This window comes from Ziziphus jujuba, chromosome 7 (genome assembly GCF_031755915.1).
Source record: "Ziziphus jujuba cultivar Dongzao chromosome 7, ASM3175591v1".
Lineage (NCBI taxonomy): Eukaryota > Viridiplantae > Streptophyta > Magnoliopsida > Rosales > Rhamnaceae > Ziziphus > Ziziphus jujuba.
Window position 1 is genome coordinate 21,997,211 of NC_083385.1, and position 17,144 is coordinate 22,014,354.

Here is a 17,144-nt window from a genome sequence, read left to right on the forward strand (position 1 = left end):
TTTACTCTTTAATTCCTCAAAGGCTTAATTGTGATTTTTGCCAATGAACATAGGGTTTCCTACATAGTTAACCTCCTCCGAAAGCTCATTTAAACCCCACAGCCTCTTGATGCTCACCTTGATCTTCCCTTGAGTATTCTTGGAGAAGAAGCAACCACATTTTGATAAACTAATTTTCTATTCTGACCAGCTACAGTATAAATTCAAGCACTTTTACACTTCTCTCACCTCATCTAGGTTGGTCCTGCAGAAAATAAGAATATCATCTATGAAAAATAAATGGGATATGGCTGGGCTTGATCTACCAATCTTAACCCCATTAAATCTTAATTCCATGGAACTTTCCTTCCCTTTCCAGCTTTAATAGAATCCTTGATGGAAGTTTGGAGTAAAAAATGAATAGGAAAGGTGAAAGTGGGTCCCTCTGTCTAAGACCTCTTAGCATTTGCACCTTGTTAAAGATACTACCATTTAGGAGTAACTTGGCGGAATCCATAGAAATACAGCTAAGAACCAAGTCAGTTAGCTTGTGAGAAAATCCAAACTTGGCTAAAATTCTTATAATTAACTCGGCCATAAGCTTTCATCATGTCAATTTTGAAACCGACCAAACCATTGGCTTTTCTCTTCATCTTCATTGTGTGCAAGATTTTGCTAACTAGAATGGAATTTTCACCTATCCATTTGCCCGAAACAAAAGTGGCTTGACAGCAAAAGATGATCTTATCCAATACAGGTCGACGCATTTATGTGATGAGCTTGGAAAGGGTCTTGTAAACAATGTTATAAAGACCTATTGGCCTAATATGGTTGAAGGTAGAAACTTGTTTGGACTTAAGAATTACAACTAGAAAAGTTTTATTGATAGCTCTAGGAACTAGGAAAGTTTTATTGATAGCTCTAGGTATGAGAACTGACCTGTAGGCATGTCACTATATCTGCTCCAACCGTGCTCCAAAAAGTTTGGTAGAAAAGAGCAAGCATCCCATCAGGCCCAGGGGCCTTGATGGAATTCATGCTCTTGACTATTTTAAAATTTTCATCAGCTGCGGGAAGGCTATCAATTCTTGCATTGTCAATGTCGATGATTCCTCCTTGTTTGTAATCATTTAGATAGTTACAAAGGGATGCAGGTTCTGCTTTAAACAGCTCTTCGAACTTCCTTGTCAGATAGAATCCTATTTCCGATCTGGACTCCAACCAAGTGCCATTATCATCTTTTAAAGAAGAAATAGAATTCGTCTTTCTGTTAGCGATAGTTGAGAAATGAAAAAAATTAGAATTTCGATCACCCTCCTTTAACCAAAATTCCCTGGATTTTTGTATCCGCAGGAATTCTAGTCTTAGTCTCCATTTGTCTATGTTGAACTGGAAAGCCTGTTGACATCTAAGGTTCTTTTCAATGAGGGGGAGATATGCTAAATCAACTAATTACAATTCTAAGTCTTTAATTCTAGGTTGGCAATAACTGAAGTTAATCTTGTTCCAAGATTTAAGAGTTTTAGTTGTGTTAATAATTCTACCACAAAGCAAGATTCTAAGACCGATCCAGGTTCTACACTCTGTGACAATTTTCTTACAAGAATGGTCACAGGGTCCAAGCGTCTGAAAAGCGAAATAGTCTAAGAGAGTAAGGGTGGTCAAACTTCAATGACAGTTTAATTGGAAGTTGATCAGAACCTTCAGGAGGGAGATGGGTAACACCTGCTTGGTTGAAAGCAATCCTTCACTCTGGACTAACCAAAACTCTGTCAATTCGTTCTCTTATGTTCGCATTTCCCCATCTCCTATTGCAGAAGGTATACGAGTAACCGCTGAACCGAATATCAATGGCCTCTACTTCAAACACAAAGTTTCTGAGGTAAAAGTTAGATTTGCTAGTAACACTCTTTCCTCCAAACTTTTCTTCTTGACAAAGCATGTCATTAAGATCTCCCATGCACATCCAGATGTCACTTCCAGATTTTACTACTTCTATCAGTTCTGTTCAAAAACTTCTCCTAAAAGACCTCAGGGCAACAACAGAATCAGCAATTGTAGATAGACCCATTAGCAAGAATAACTCACAGTCAAATAACCCAATCTAACTTATATACAACTGACCAATCTAACTCTGATTTCCGTAGAAAAGCCAGACCACATGCATTATATTTAGCTTCTACTACACTTACATTATCAAAAGAAAGGCTTTTCGCGATTTTTGACATTTTAATTCTACCTGCTTTGGTTTCAATAAGGAATACACCAAGCGGGGAAGATTTTGTAAAGAGGTATTTCAGACCTCTCACTGCCAAAGCTCTTCCAAAGCCCTAGCAGGTCCAAGCTATAACACTCATGGTGAGGTGGCGAACCTAAAGCCATATCGACTTCTGTATCTTCTGTCACACCTTCCAATTTTGCCTTTTGTTAAGCACAACTTCCTGGCTCCTTGTGCTCCTAGTTAAATCTTTTAATCTAATTCTGGGAGAGGAAGAGTTTGCCATAGTTTCAGCAGTTTCCTATGGGACTCTTGACTTCTGCGAAAATCCAACACCTTACTTTTGGCATGAGTTTTCTTCTGTGTTAACAACAGGCAAAGGAGAAAAGGAAAGCCCAGCAGTATTCTCACTCTCCTTTATAACAATTCCCAGCCTTCTTTTTGGAACATGAGCCTTTACCGATGAGATACAATCAGGCCTTTTTCTTTTACCTATTTTTCTTTTCTCTTTTCCTTTTAAGGGCATAAAAGTGGGCCTAGAACCTCCAATCTTAGAAGTGGAAATGGTACTAGGCTTAAAGTCTTAGCCCACTTCTTCGATGTTTAGCCCACTTTCAAACTTTTCATTTGCTACCAAAAGAGGGAAAAGGTCCGTCCTTTTTTCCAAATTCAAACTCCTTCACGAGATGGCATGTCACCTCTTCCTGCTAATAATTAGCAGTATGGTTTGAAACTTGTTCACTTAGGCTTTTGAGTGTGGCCACGCGTCTATTCTTCATAGGCAATTGATTATTACCAATAACAGCATCCTGTAGCTCTTCGAGCTTCTCGCTCGACTCTCTGCTCACCCAGTTGACTCACTGTCATCTCTAACCTCCGACTCAGGGGCTTCCTGGTCTGATCTTTTTTCCGTCCTCAGTTGCCTTTGTTCTTTGCATCATCATTAAAATCATGTGTGAAAGTGTTAAAAATCTCACTTCTAGAGATTTCAATCATTCTCGGATAGTTCTTCTCTTTTACCACCTTGTAAGCGTCTAGCTCGACTTGCAGCCACGGGTCATGAAGGTCTCCTTTGGTTTTATGATTTACATTTAGGGAGTTTTGGCATGAACTTTTACCATGACCTATTTTCCCGCAAGCATAATAGAATTCCACTAATTGTTCATAAGCAAATTAGATCCAAGTACCTCCTTTGCCCATTTTATGTAAAAAGCCCATTGGGAGGGGCTTTGAAATATCAACTTCCATTTGGATGCGCATGTATTTTAGTCTCAGAAAGTTAGTTTTAGAGGTGTACTTGCAGTTTAGGACTTCGTTAGATAAACCTCCTATTTTTACCGCATTACTCCTTGTCATGAACTGAAAAGGTGGGCCGTGAATCTAGACCCAATAAGTCGAAAGGTTGAAGTTAAGATCTTCAAAAGAAGGTTTGGCTTCCACTTTCTCAGGACTATATGAGCTCCATCTATTGACCAAGGTTTTTTTCTCCATATTCTGTCCTTGTCTGCTACTGTCTTAAAGCAAAATATAAACACATTTGGCTGTATCTGTTCAACTTTTACCCTTTCTTCAGTAAACCAAACAATTCTGATGATGGATTGAACCATTTCTCTCCTTATGGATTTGACGAACATAACCTCCCCACTAATTTCAGCTGAGAATTGAGCAAAGCATTCTCCTATCCGCTACTAACTCCAATTATGAGATTTCGATATCTCCAAATAGCTCAACATTTCCTTCCATTTCGAGGCTTGGAAAATAGATTTAGTGAAACACCACCGGGGCGTGGAATGGTTAGCTTATACCAGCTTTCAGAATCCTAGCGACGAGACTGATGAGTATATTCGTTACTTCACAATGGTTATGTTTGTGGACAAGAAAGAGGGGTTGTAAAGATAAAATAATTTTAATTTATGTTACCTATCATCTCATTTAAAAAAATAATAAATTACCAATTAAATGGTCCCACTTGTTTATGCAAGAAAAAACTCACATGGGATCTAGCAAAACCATCCAGGGGATAGTGTACTTGTTGACGCCGACCCTTTCAATTTTCAAATCTCAGCAATACATTAAAAATATAACCAAATTTTACTGTTAAATACTTTACCTAGTACTTGTTGGCAGTTGTAACAGTAAAAATTAAATTCTTTTTTGGTGAATGGAAAAATAATAATAATCATAATAATACAATAATAAATCAAATTAAATTCTTGAAAAAAGGAGAATTTCCCCTTCAAATTAATATCATTAACAACATGCAAAAGCTCGAAAATTTGAACCAAAAAGGAACATTTTTCATATGAAAATAAATAAAAATGAAAAAAAAGTAGCTTATTCAATCACAAATCATTACTCATCATCTTACTTCCCAAAAAAAAAAAAAAAAAAAAAAAAAAAAAAAAAAAAAAAACTAATCATAACTCATCATCAATACTCAATCTTACCAGGTTTCCCCTACAAATTAAAGCATTTTTATAATTTAAAAATGTAAACACAAAACAAAATCCCCATCAAAAGAAAAAAGTAAAGTAACTTTTCAAACCCCCAAAAAAAAAAAACCAAAAAAGAGGAGTAGAAGAATTATTATTCAAAAAGGAATCAAAATCTAAAGAGAAATCACCAATAAGTTAATGACCATGAATTAGAAACTCATATCAAAATTCCTACAACAATTTTTTTCTTTTTTTCTTTTTTCATATCACAAAATCAACAAATTATCTTACCAAACAAAATGTCCAACATTAAATTCCTGCTCCCAAAAAAAAAATAAAAAATAAAAATAAAAATCTCTAAAAACATAGAAGAACAACAGATGTAGAAACCATAAAGCTGTAGATCAAGATCAAGAACCCAAAATGCAGAGCCCAATTCCTCTTAAACTTTCCAAAGTAACTCTCAGGTGGTTCCTGATAATGGATCTCAAAATCATCATCACCAACGCCTTCAAACTCAGCTCCACCATTATTGCTACTCATCCTCATCTTCATCTCCCTCAGCTTCTCGGTAGCCAACCCAAGAGTAAGCTTGTGGCAACGCCTCTGGTACTTGAAGCCATTGATGCATCTCAAGGTCTGAGCCACAGAGACATAGAAAATCAGATGGGAAAGAGAAAGAAGCGTGATAGGTATCCAGCAGTGCCGGCATTGGAGACGAGGAGACTGAGCTTGGGCTAAGAAAATTAGGCTCAAGAAGATGAAGAAGAGCTGGAAAAGCTTCTGAAGCTCTTTCTTTTGGAGGTCTATTGAGCGTTTCTTCTCGAGGGTTTTCTCGAAATGGAGCTGGATTATGGTGTTCAAGGCTTGGAGGGCTGTTTCTTTGGGGATTGATGAGTGGTGGTGGTGGGTTTCGTAATCCGCCATTGATGAGCTGCTTTGAAGCTTGACTATGAGGTTGAAGAAGATGAAAGAAGCAAGGAAAGAACGAGACAGTGGGAGTATGTGTGTGTGTGTGTGTGTGTGTTTTCGAGTGAGCGTGTTAAAGAGGGTGGTTTGGTTCGGATCTCAACGAGTTGAAATGCTTGGGGTTTTGGACATTGAAATGATCCAACGGTCACAAATAAGTGAAATTTGAGGCAGTCTTTGTTCTGTAGTTTGTATAAAGTTCAAACTTTATGATAAATAATTCAGAAATGGCGATAATGACTATAATAATCTATTTGGATAAATGATATGGATTTATTAATTTTTGTTTTAAAATGTTCAAAGAGGATTTTTTTTTTTCTTTTAAATTTTTGTAATCAATCAATACGTGTGTCTCTTGGATCTTCCATGCCAATCTAGCTGTGCTAATTTTTCTGATTTTGGTAAATGATTTAATTGTGCCAATTGTTTCTTATTTTTGGTTCTTTCATTATTATGCTTTTTCACATTATCAAGTATCATTGAATATATGAATTGGGAACTTAGATATGTCATATAACTAATATTATGAATAATATTTTTAAAAAATTGTTATTTGATGGTAATATTTAAAATAAATAATAAAATTATGCAAGCTAAACATTATTAAAGTGAATTTTTACTGGTATGTTGGGATGTGTATTTGGAGCTCTAATAAATGTTCTCAAAAGTCAAAAAGCGCATGCGATCGTGTTTGATAAAAAGTTAAGAAGTATTTTTTTGTTTTCGCAAAAAAATAAACACTCAAATTGCTACTAAGAAAAACATCATCGAGGTTGATGCTTCTTTAAATAAATGTTTTAAAAAAAAATTAAAACAACAGAGACGGTAAATGTATTAATCAAAATATAAAATGCCAAAAATAAATTTAAAATTGTTTTTTATTGTGCATAACTAAATATTTTACAAACACTTATATTATGAAAAATAAGCGCTCACAAATATAATGCTTATTAAAATGTAATTTTAAATACGTCATACTTCTAAATACTTTATTAAATATTGTGAAGTTTCATTAAAAAAAAATTTATATAATATATATAATTAATTAATAACCGTAAATAATTTTTTACATAATATTATAAAAGATAAATTTTAAATTACTTATATATTTATGTTTTAGATTTTGTAAACTTTTATACAATAATAATTCACATTTATCATTCAATATATTTTTAATATAAGAGTTATATCATTTTAAATAGTATATGGGATAAATATATATTTTTATTATTATATTTTTTTTAATATCAAAGGTGGATGGCTCGAATTTAAGTTTTCACTGTTGAACAAAGAACTTTCTCATTAAGCCATAAATATACAATTTTTTAGTATTAGTACTTTACAAGTGCTAAAAAAATAAAATAAAATAAAATGGGCGCATATTAAACAAATCATCCTAATAATAATTGTTATTTTTAGTATTATTATTATTGTATGTAATTTTACAACTGTGGGAAGACCCATGTAAGGAACGATCTCATGTACAAATACACATTTATACGGACATATGTATAGTTTAAAAATAAAAACTTTTTGTAAAATTTTTACTTTTTTAATATATAGAAAAGAAATTTAATTTTTTAGCTAGAAATAATTATAGTTTCTATAATATTTATTGAAATTTTTTATTTTTTATAAATTTTTTTAAAATTTCTGTAATAATATTTATATTAAATCTTTAATAATTTAATTAAAAAATCCATAATTTTTATAAAAATATTTATAGAAATTTTGGAAATATCTATAATTTTTTTAAAAAATTATAATTTTTTCTAAATATTATTGATATTTAGTAAATTTTTTTTACCAAATTAATATTATTGATATTTTAACTTTTAATTGCTTTCTACTAATTAAGCAAATAAAAATTAAAAAATTACATTTGATAAAAAAAATCTTAAATTATACCAAACAAGTTTACCTATTATATTCTTAAAGAAAATTAGTGTTATAAATTATGAATCGATCTACCTATTATTATATTTTTTTATAATAATAAATTTAATATTTGTATAAATATTATAAAATAGATAAAAATTAAAATATAAACAAAAATTAAAAGATATGTAGGGAATTTATTTTCTAGAAACTCAATTATCAGAGATTCATATATATGATATATTAACAATTGCATATAAAATTATTAAATAGATATATTGTTGATAATTACTTCTTATATTTTATATTTTAAAATAAAAACTAGAAAGAGACCAACAATTTTCAACCAGCCAAGAGTTCTTTATGGTATTAAAATGATATTGTAGTTTAATTGTTCTATGTATATTAATTAATAAATAATTCTATTAAATATGCAATTTTTATATTTTTTTATTAATAACAGTATATTTATAACCATTAACATTTACTGTAAATTGATTGATTACAAAAAAAATATAATATTCATTGAATTTCTTTATAATTTTTATAGTCAATTTGATAATTAATTAAGTTAATCTTAAAGTTTAAATAAAAAATTTTATAAACATTATTAATGCTTAGTAAGACATTTTGCCAAAATTAAGTAAACAAAAATTTTTAAAAAACATTGCATGTAACATATAAGATCCAAAATTATATTAAATAAGTCTACCTAACATATTTTTAGAGAAAATTAGTATCACAAGTTACAAATTTACTTACTCATTATAATATTTTTACAATATTAAATTTAATATTTGTATAATATTATAAAGTATATAAAAATTAGAATATAGACTGAAATAGAAAGATATTTAAGGAATATATTTTCTGCAAACTCAATTTTCACATATTTATATCAATGGTATATTAATAATTATATGCAAAATTATCAAAAGAATGTATTTTTTATAATAACTTTTTACATTTCACATCTTAAATTGAAAATAAAGAAGAGACTAACAGTTTTTAACCATTTAAGAGCTTTTATGATATTAAAATAATATTTATGAAATACAATGTGGTAGTATAATTGTTCTATATATCTTAATTAATAAATAATTTTATTAAATATGTATTTTTTATATTTTTATTAATAATCTTATATTTATAACTATTAATGATTACTATAAATCGATTAATTAAGAGAAAGTAATATCCATTCAACGTAAGTTGCAATTTTTATAATTAATTTGATAATTTTATTACTCAAATAAGTTAATTTTAAACTTTGAGGGAAAAAAAATTTAAAATACATTTTTATCAATTTTTATAAGGTTTTATCAATATTCAAAAATCGTTGATATTTTCATAGCTATTTCCATTGTTTAAACATTCAATATTTTCATCAGTACTAAAATTTTAAACTTTGACATTAATTTAACTTATATAAAAATAAATGAATAAAACAGACATATAGGTCAACTCTTATTTGAAGGTTGGGTTAATTAACGTTAGTAAAGTTAACTATTATATCAGTATCATGTCATCAAGCCATTGGTTCTGTTTGTTAGGGTGTTCAATTATCAAAATTATATAAATAGCTAACATGTCCATAATAAACACGTTTACTTCACGCAAGGAAATCTGGATGAGAGATTTGTAAAGGGGAAAGATGGGTTATTGTTTTGTATTATGAATCTTGTATGTAGTTTTCTAGACTCGATTCTAGAGTGTGTAATGTATTTTATCTAGGAAAACTAGGGTTCTTCAAGTCCTGTATAAGATATAGGTTATGTTTCATAACTGAACCAAGTAATCTATGTGTTCCCTTTGAGTGAATTTGTTATGTTGCCGATCAAGATAGCTACTGGATTTTTTTCCAATCAAAAATCATTTACCATTAGTTTTTTTTTTTTATGGAATTTCTGCAATATGGTTAATGGGGGACAAAAAATTCACGCATAATGATTCCTGGTATCTTGCATTTTCACTTGTATATTCCAAATCAAGTAAAATATGATTTATTTATCTTTATGTCAATTATGTATATTTGCAACTTCTGTACATCTATCATCTTCATGTAAATAACAAAAACATGACAATTGTTTCACATTTAAGCAATGCATGCAAGTTAATAGCATATAGAATTCTTGCTACACGTTAAAAATTTTAATTACAATTCAAAACATTCAACGATATTAATAACAATAAAAACATTCTATTCACCAAAAAAATAAAAAATAAAAACATTCTACGATAAAAATAATGAAAATTTACAGCCATTTGACTTTAAGAAGCCTCCTCTTTTTCTGTTTTTTTCTTTTTTTTTCTTAAATGGGTAGAGATATTTTGGGAATTTCATTTAACAAATAGTCTAAAGAGTACAAATTCTTTGTAAATGGCAGGTTTAAGCCCACTACTAGCTCATACATTAGACAATCAAAAATGGGCCTTCTATGACCGCAAACCCATACATTTTCCTGCAATCTTGCAACTTTTATATATTCAATTCAATTCAAATTAAATTTTGAATGTCATAATTATATTTTTTTATTCAAATTTTATAAATATATTTATTAATTATTGAAGCTTCGCAAAATTCATTTTTTCTAATTAAAGTTTTACTATATTAGTAAATATAATAAATATATATTTTATTATTTTTTAAATTTAAAATTTATTTTTTAATGTGATTTAAAAGTTAGTGAATGAATATTTGATATTAAAATTATCAAATTATTATGATGTAAATCTGAGTATATACATGTTTTTGGAGTGAAAAATCAAAACTTAATTACTAAATGAAATAACATTAGATTTTTCATTGGGACAAGAATATTAGATTTTTCGTTGAGTTGTCCCATAGGACAACATATTTAACTTGATTTAATTACATATGAACTACATATTCGTTGGTCCCCCAAAAAAAAAAAAATGTATTGGACATATAATGGGATAATATAATGAACTATATATATATATATATATATATATTGGTTGTTGTTTGTTTTGCCCACCTCCTCTTGTACATGTGATGTGGTTACAACCAAGGAAGAAAATGTGGAGGAAATCATCGAGATGTCGCCGACAATATCGGATATCGCCAACCATCGACACCAATAGAGGGGAGAAAAAATTTCCATCAGTAATGTCGTGAAAAAGTTGCCGATGCTGCTTAATGTCGCCGTTATCGGAAAAAATTAGCTGAAATTTTGGAAAACCAATAGAAACTAGTGAAATCCGATGGAAATTAAAAAAAATCCAATGAAATCTAAAGTGAAATCGCCGTTTACTCCTCTCCGGCGAGTGAAATTGGCAAGTACACTAGTGGAAGGTTAAGGGGAAAAAAGAAAATGAGATATGATGAAAAAGAAGGGTGTGAGAGGTTGAGAGAGAAAGGAAGAAAAAGAGGGGAAAAACCCCCAAAAAAAAAAAAAACAAAACAAAACAAAATATTTTGGGAAAAAAAGAAAGATCGTAGAAGGAGAAGAAGAGGGGGTGTAATAATAATAATAATACAAAAATTAAATCAAACCTATCTTTTGTTTGATAAAATAAAATAATTATTAATAGTATATTTAATTTAATTTATATTTTTATAATATATTATTTTATTGATATAATATATTTTAAAACTCTACGACACAAATTAATAGTTTTGTTAATTTTTTAATTGTACTCGATTACTTTTTTATCCTCTCTCAGTTAAATTTAATGGAGATTAATAAAAAATAATAGATATTTTTAAATTATTTCAAATTATATGATATTTTTTAAAATATAGGTAAAATATAAGGTTCTATATAATATTAATTTTTTTTTTAATATGCTAATACATTCTATTTAAAATTTTAAACAAAATTCATGGGAGAAAAATATTAAATACATATTGTTTGTCAATAAATACTATATTACCCAAACATCAATTTTATATCCTTTTTCATTTAAATTTCAACAAGTGGAAACTTTAAATATGCTCTTGACTAATGGTAAAAAAATATTTGAATATTGATATAAAAAATACTATATTTTCTTTACTTACAATAATTTTTAATATTTATGGACTATTTTATTATCATTGTATTCTAATTATTGTATTTTTATATTATTTTAATATATTAATTATTTCATATACAAAAATCTGTATTCTAAATGAAATATTTATAATTTATATAATTTTATCGATATTTCTATAAAATTATACTTTAAACATTTCCATCGATACCAATATTTTTATCATTGGTTACAAGTTGTAACTACAGCTCACCCACTTAAGCTATATTGGGAACACATAAATATATATTATTAATTCAATTACATTTTCAATAAATTTAAACAATATATTTTTTTGGTAACTAATTTAAACAGTATAAGATAAAGTCAAATTAAAGATAAATTATAACTAAATTAAAAATATTGACAAATATAAATTACCTAAGTCAAAAATATTAATAGTATGGTATATGGCTGTATTACGATCCAGTTTTATCCAAATTATTGATCCAATCTAACACCAAATAAAATGTAAAGTTCAATATAATAATATAATAATACAGTGCAATACAGTTCATTGATTGAATTAGATGGTAAAAGTAAAATAGTAAAGAATGCCCCAACAAGCCTAACAAGCCAAAGAGGATAAAGACAAGTGATGAGTGAGTAATTTAAAACAACCTTTCTAAAGAGCAGCACACGCATTCGATATTGATTGGAGCCACTCAATCTTGTGGGCGCATCGAATGAATTCTACTGAGTTCATAGAATAAAGTGGTTGATGATTCAAGTTTGTGAATTGAGAATATGTTTTAAAGTGTAAACGTATATATCATCCCAATTAATAATTAATAATTAATAATTAATAATTTAAAATGTAGCTGGATAAGTATCAATCAATAATTTCTTGAAAACTATGTTTTCAAAACCTTATAAACCCATTTTTTATTGGATACAAGTACAATCATCTCTAGCAGATGACTTTTGAGACCATCAAGGTGATAATTTGGTAATTTTCTAAAAGTGAGGAAATGATTAAGTGGGAGTGCTTGTCTATTATAGCAACCTCTTTCCTTTTCATTTGGGTAAGGGCAAGGACCAGGTATAGCAACTTATGAGGTAAGCGGTATAAGCACTATTGCTTTTGATCAACAATTCACTGTCATTCAACCAAACCAAAAAAAAGAAAAAAAAAAAATCAATCCAATTTTATACTTTTAATGTGTGGACTATATTAGTGGTCCAAACAATTGAACAAAAGCTTTAATCCTAAGACGTCATTCAAAAAACCAGCTTGCAATGGATTTTCAAAGTTTCCCTACCAAAAACTAATAATAATAATAAAGTATACTTATTTTAACATTTACAAGTCCTTAAACTTCTTCCATGAAGGTAACCATAGAAACAGCACACCCTCTAATTCCCGGTAAGATCATGCCAAAATAAAAAATAAAAAAAATAAAAATAAAAATTCTTTTATGAAGGATTTTTTGTATAACTTAAATATTAATACGATTGTATTTAGTTTCTTTAAGCTAACTAACATTTAAAGTACAAAGAAATTTATACACAACTAAAATAAAATTTAAAAAAAAAAAATTGAAAATGAGAAACCTAAAGCATTGCCAAGGGAAGGGTTAATTATTTGATCTTGACCCAAAAAATGAAGGAAAAAAAAAAAAGAAAAAAAATAATATATATAAATATATATATATTTCATTTTAGAACAATTTAAGTTCTCTAAAAAGTCGATACTTTCAAAAGCAAAAAATAGTCATCTGATACATACCAAACAAGGACTGAATTTCCGACTTTTGCCTTTGACAACATGAGGCTCAAATTAGATGGAAATTTTAGTGCTTGTTTTCAGAGTTCTGAGAGACCATGAAAATCCATGCTCAGCTGAAACACGAAGTCATATACAGAGACCAAGCTATGATGGAAAAGCACACTATATAAAAGAAAAAGAATGCATTGATGAGGATGATAATATAATGTCAAAAGCAAAGGTTGAACAGTTTTGATTACCTTTATTCAGCAATACATGGTGGTCAGGCCACGAGTGATATGATAGCTATTTTCATAAGAATGCAACTTTCATTGCAGCATGGCAATTGATGCTGCTTTTTTATTCATACAAACAAAAGCAACCAAACATTTCCAATTTTTTCACACACGAAATGTGATATTCTATCAAAAATCTGTATTAAATTTTACAAACCCAGCCTCCTATTTCTCTTCACATATCTATAAAAATAAAGACCACTTTACATAAGACGATTACCATTATGTCCTACCAATTGAAGCTGTCAAAACCAGAAAATCTGACCTACAACCATGAGATATCCTGAAAACGACCAAAATCCCAAGCTTTTGAAGTATTCCCACTTAATTTCTCATGAAAATGGTTTTCCCATATTTTTTGTCAACTTAAGCCCAAATATAATTACCATCGTAGGAAGATTATCTAATGTTTTTAAGAAGGATTATCTGCTGCACTTTGAGAAGAATTACCAGCTGTCATTTGAGAATGATCACCTGCTAAAATCTGATTCCCATCTCCACTTCCATCTTCATTTTCATTATCTTCTTCATGTCGCTGACCAAAGTTCTCACTTTCACCGTCCTCCATAGTGGAATCCAGCCGTTGTTGCCCTTCCATCATATGCATCAAGAGCTCCTCAGGCCTCACATCACAACCAGAATTACCTGAATTATCAACCTTCTTAGTCTTCTTATTGTATAGAGCATCAAGCTGATGGAAATAAGGACAAGTCTTTGAATCCTCAGGCCTTTTCTTGTTACTTTCTTTTACCCTCTTGAAGTACTTGTTAATGTTCTCCCATTTTTCTTTGCACCTCTTTGCACTCCTGTTGTAACCAAGCTTTTTCATGGCTGTTGAGATCTCCTCCCATAGAGGCCCTTTAGGTCCATTTTCTTCATATTGCAAATCAAGATTAGTCCTCAGCCTAATCAAAGCTTGAACTTCATCTTTTGGCCATCGAGACGAGCTCAACTGCATAAAACTTCCACCATTATGCTTCTCTTGCTTGTCTAAACACATCTGTCCGGGACTCTCACCATTACTCATTCCTTGTTTATCTGTAACTCTCTCAGCTATCATTGAGTTCTCAGCCAATTGAACTGGATCAGCTTGTTCTGAAAATTTTTTAAGAAACGCAAGCACAGCAGCATCTTTTGCAGCTGCAATAGACCTTTCTTGAACCAATAGCTCACGCTCTCTTCTAATTCTCTCCAACTCTTGTATCTTCCACGCCTCTTCCCTAGCCATCCGATCTCGTTCGCATCTCTCTAATGTCTCTATGAACTGCCTTTGCAAATCCTCTTGCTTGTCTATCACTTCCTTCATCAATCTACCAAAAAAATCTGCCATCTTCCTCTTTTTCTTTTTCTTGTCTTCAGATTCATTGCCCGAAGATGAAGAACTGGAAGTAGAATTGTCAACCAAATTCATATTGGGATGATGGATAGAACATGGGATTGCATCGTGAATAACATCGGTTCGGCTTGTTATTGTTTCTACCGTGGAAGTTTTAACCTGACCCCGGGATGGGGAAGGAGGATGAGGATCAAAAGGGTGGTTCTCTAAAGCCTCTAATTGCTCAAAGAAACGATAAGCCTTGCCATTGGGACGCCCAGACCGGCCGTCTTTGGTCCTCTTATGGTACTTGTAGATGTTCTCAAACTTCTCCTTGCATTTCTTGGCACTTCGATTATATCCAAGCTCTCTCATTTTCCTAATAACAAACCCAAAAACCCCATTGTTTCTCACTTAAAAATTACCAATAAATCTACAAAAGAACATTGATTGTTCTCTTGAACCCAATTAGATATACAACAGTTTTATGAAAAGTTAGGGTGCAACTTCTATGAAGTAGTTACATATTCAAAAAATGATAAACAAAAACTAACCCAAAAAACCAAATCCTAATTGACAAATGAACAAACATAAGAATGTCAGGAAAAGAATGGCAAAAAACTTTCCTCCACTTTCTATAGAATCTTCCCGAGAATAATTTCATAGCACAGCAAAAAGATAATAAACTCACCTGGAGACATCTTCCCAGAGAGGAGCTTTGAGGTTGGCGTCCCTGAATGTAACGTCCATATCAGACCTTATCTTGAGCAAAGCCAAAGTTTCTTGCTGCGGCCACCGGTTACCTAACCAGTTTCGCTCACCCTCTTCAGCTCCCACTCTCTCTTCCTCTCCAAACCCAACCGACACCGACCCAACAACCCCACCACCATCACCGTCCCCGCTGACCTGCTGCTCCCCATTTCCGGTGCCGGCGCTTAGATTTTCTGGCACAGTTGAGACCTCTTCCAGCATGGGTTTTTCCTGTAAATTAAAGTTACAGCACAGAAAATTTTGTGGGGGGGGAAAAAAAGAAAGTGAAATTGTAGATTTTAATTTTCTTTTTTTTCTTTTTTTAATTTTTGGGGGGTGGTGTTTAAAGTGAAGAAAAATGGGTAAATGTTAAAACTTTGATGGTGGGGGTTGTGGTGGTTCTTTGAGATTGGACTTTTTTATTTTTTTATTTTTTTGGGTTTTCTTCACAGTTCTACCATGTTTATTGGGTTGAGTAAACAATGAGGTGGTGAATTTAGGGCATAGGGTGGGAGGATTGAAGGATTTTTATCAAGTGGGGTCCTTCCAGCTAAGGTCACTTGTGTGGCACATTGTGATTGGATTGGTCAATTTTATCGCTTTTGACAATGGGGTTTGGAGCGAAATCGTATTTGACTTTTGGTCAAGATAAGTAGGCTTTAACTTGATGGATAAGCGGGCTCAAATATCTGGAATGTGAACGATTAGAGGGTAAAATGGGAAATTGATAGGGAGTAAATTGTCTTTTCAAAGGCAGTAAAAAGGTAGAGGACGGAGAGGAGTGGACAATTGGTAAAAGCAAGTTGCTTCTTTGTCTTGGCTGCTATTTTTGGTGAGCTAGCCCACCTTTGGCTTTTTAAAAGAATTTTTCCCACTACTTTTGGGTTTTTATTTGGTGAAAATGACTAATAAAAGATTAGATTAGATTAGATTAGATTAACAGCAAAAATTAAAAAAATAATAATAATTTTAAAAAGAAAAGAATTGGGCTATTATGATTGATGAGAAGGCTTTCCATGTTTCAATAAAGTTGAAGTTTATAGAAGCAATGTATTGTGTAAATGGATAAGGCTCCATGTCATAGAGATTACATTCCAGAGCTTATTATTATTTTGATTTATTTTTCTTCATTATTAAATTTACTTTTGGTTTAGGGTAGTGAGTGAGAGAATATTATGTAACAAAGCCAAATAAAAAAATTTCTATTATTTCTGTACCTGTAACCTAATCTATCCATATGATGAAGCCTTTTTAAACTTTTAAACTTATTTTATGATTAGCTAGACAAATTAATCCAATTATAATGTTTTTTAACTAATTTCTTTGACTTTCATTGGTGAAGAAGAATTTATAAAAACTTCCACTTTTGTTGGAATAAGAAAATGGTTGGTATTTTCAGCCAAAAAAAAAAATGGTTGGTATTGAAGAATAATAAATATCTAGAAAGAAATGGTATTTGAAAACTACAGGAAAGGCCATATGGTAATAACATTTACTTTTGCAGAAAAAAAAAAAGAGAAGCAAAAAGGACAGGATTTTGGATGCTTTAGATTTTTAATCA

General features: G+C 30.6%; 2 protein-coding genes across 2 annotated transcripts; both read right to left on the bottom strand.

The window, feature by feature from the left end:
* Positions 1-4,752: 4,752 nt before the first annotated feature.
* On the bottom strand, positions 4,753-5,813 carry LOC125423880 (uncharacterized). Its single transcript, XM_048479621.2, has one exon. The coding sequence runs from the start codon at positions 5,557-5,559 to the stop codon at positions 4,990-4,992; it is 570 nt and encodes a 189-aa protein (XP_048335578.1). The 5' UTR covers positions 5,560-5,813; the 3' UTR covers positions 4,753-4,989.
* Positions 5,814-13,531: 7,718 nt separating this feature from the next.
* Positions 13,532-16,376, bottom strand: LOC107425531 (trihelix transcription factor DF1). The gene is made up of 2 exons (XM_016035539.4): positions 15,525-16,376; positions 13,532-15,212 (listed from the first exon to the last, which is right to left on the bottom strand). Exons 1-2 carry the CDS (start codon positions 15,803-15,805, stop codon positions 13,931-13,933), a joined length of 1,563 nt encoding a protein of 520 aa, XP_015891025.2. The 5' UTR covers positions 15,806-16,376; the 3' UTR covers positions 13,532-13,930.
* Between the last annotated feature and the right edge of the window lie 768 nt (positions 16,377-17,144).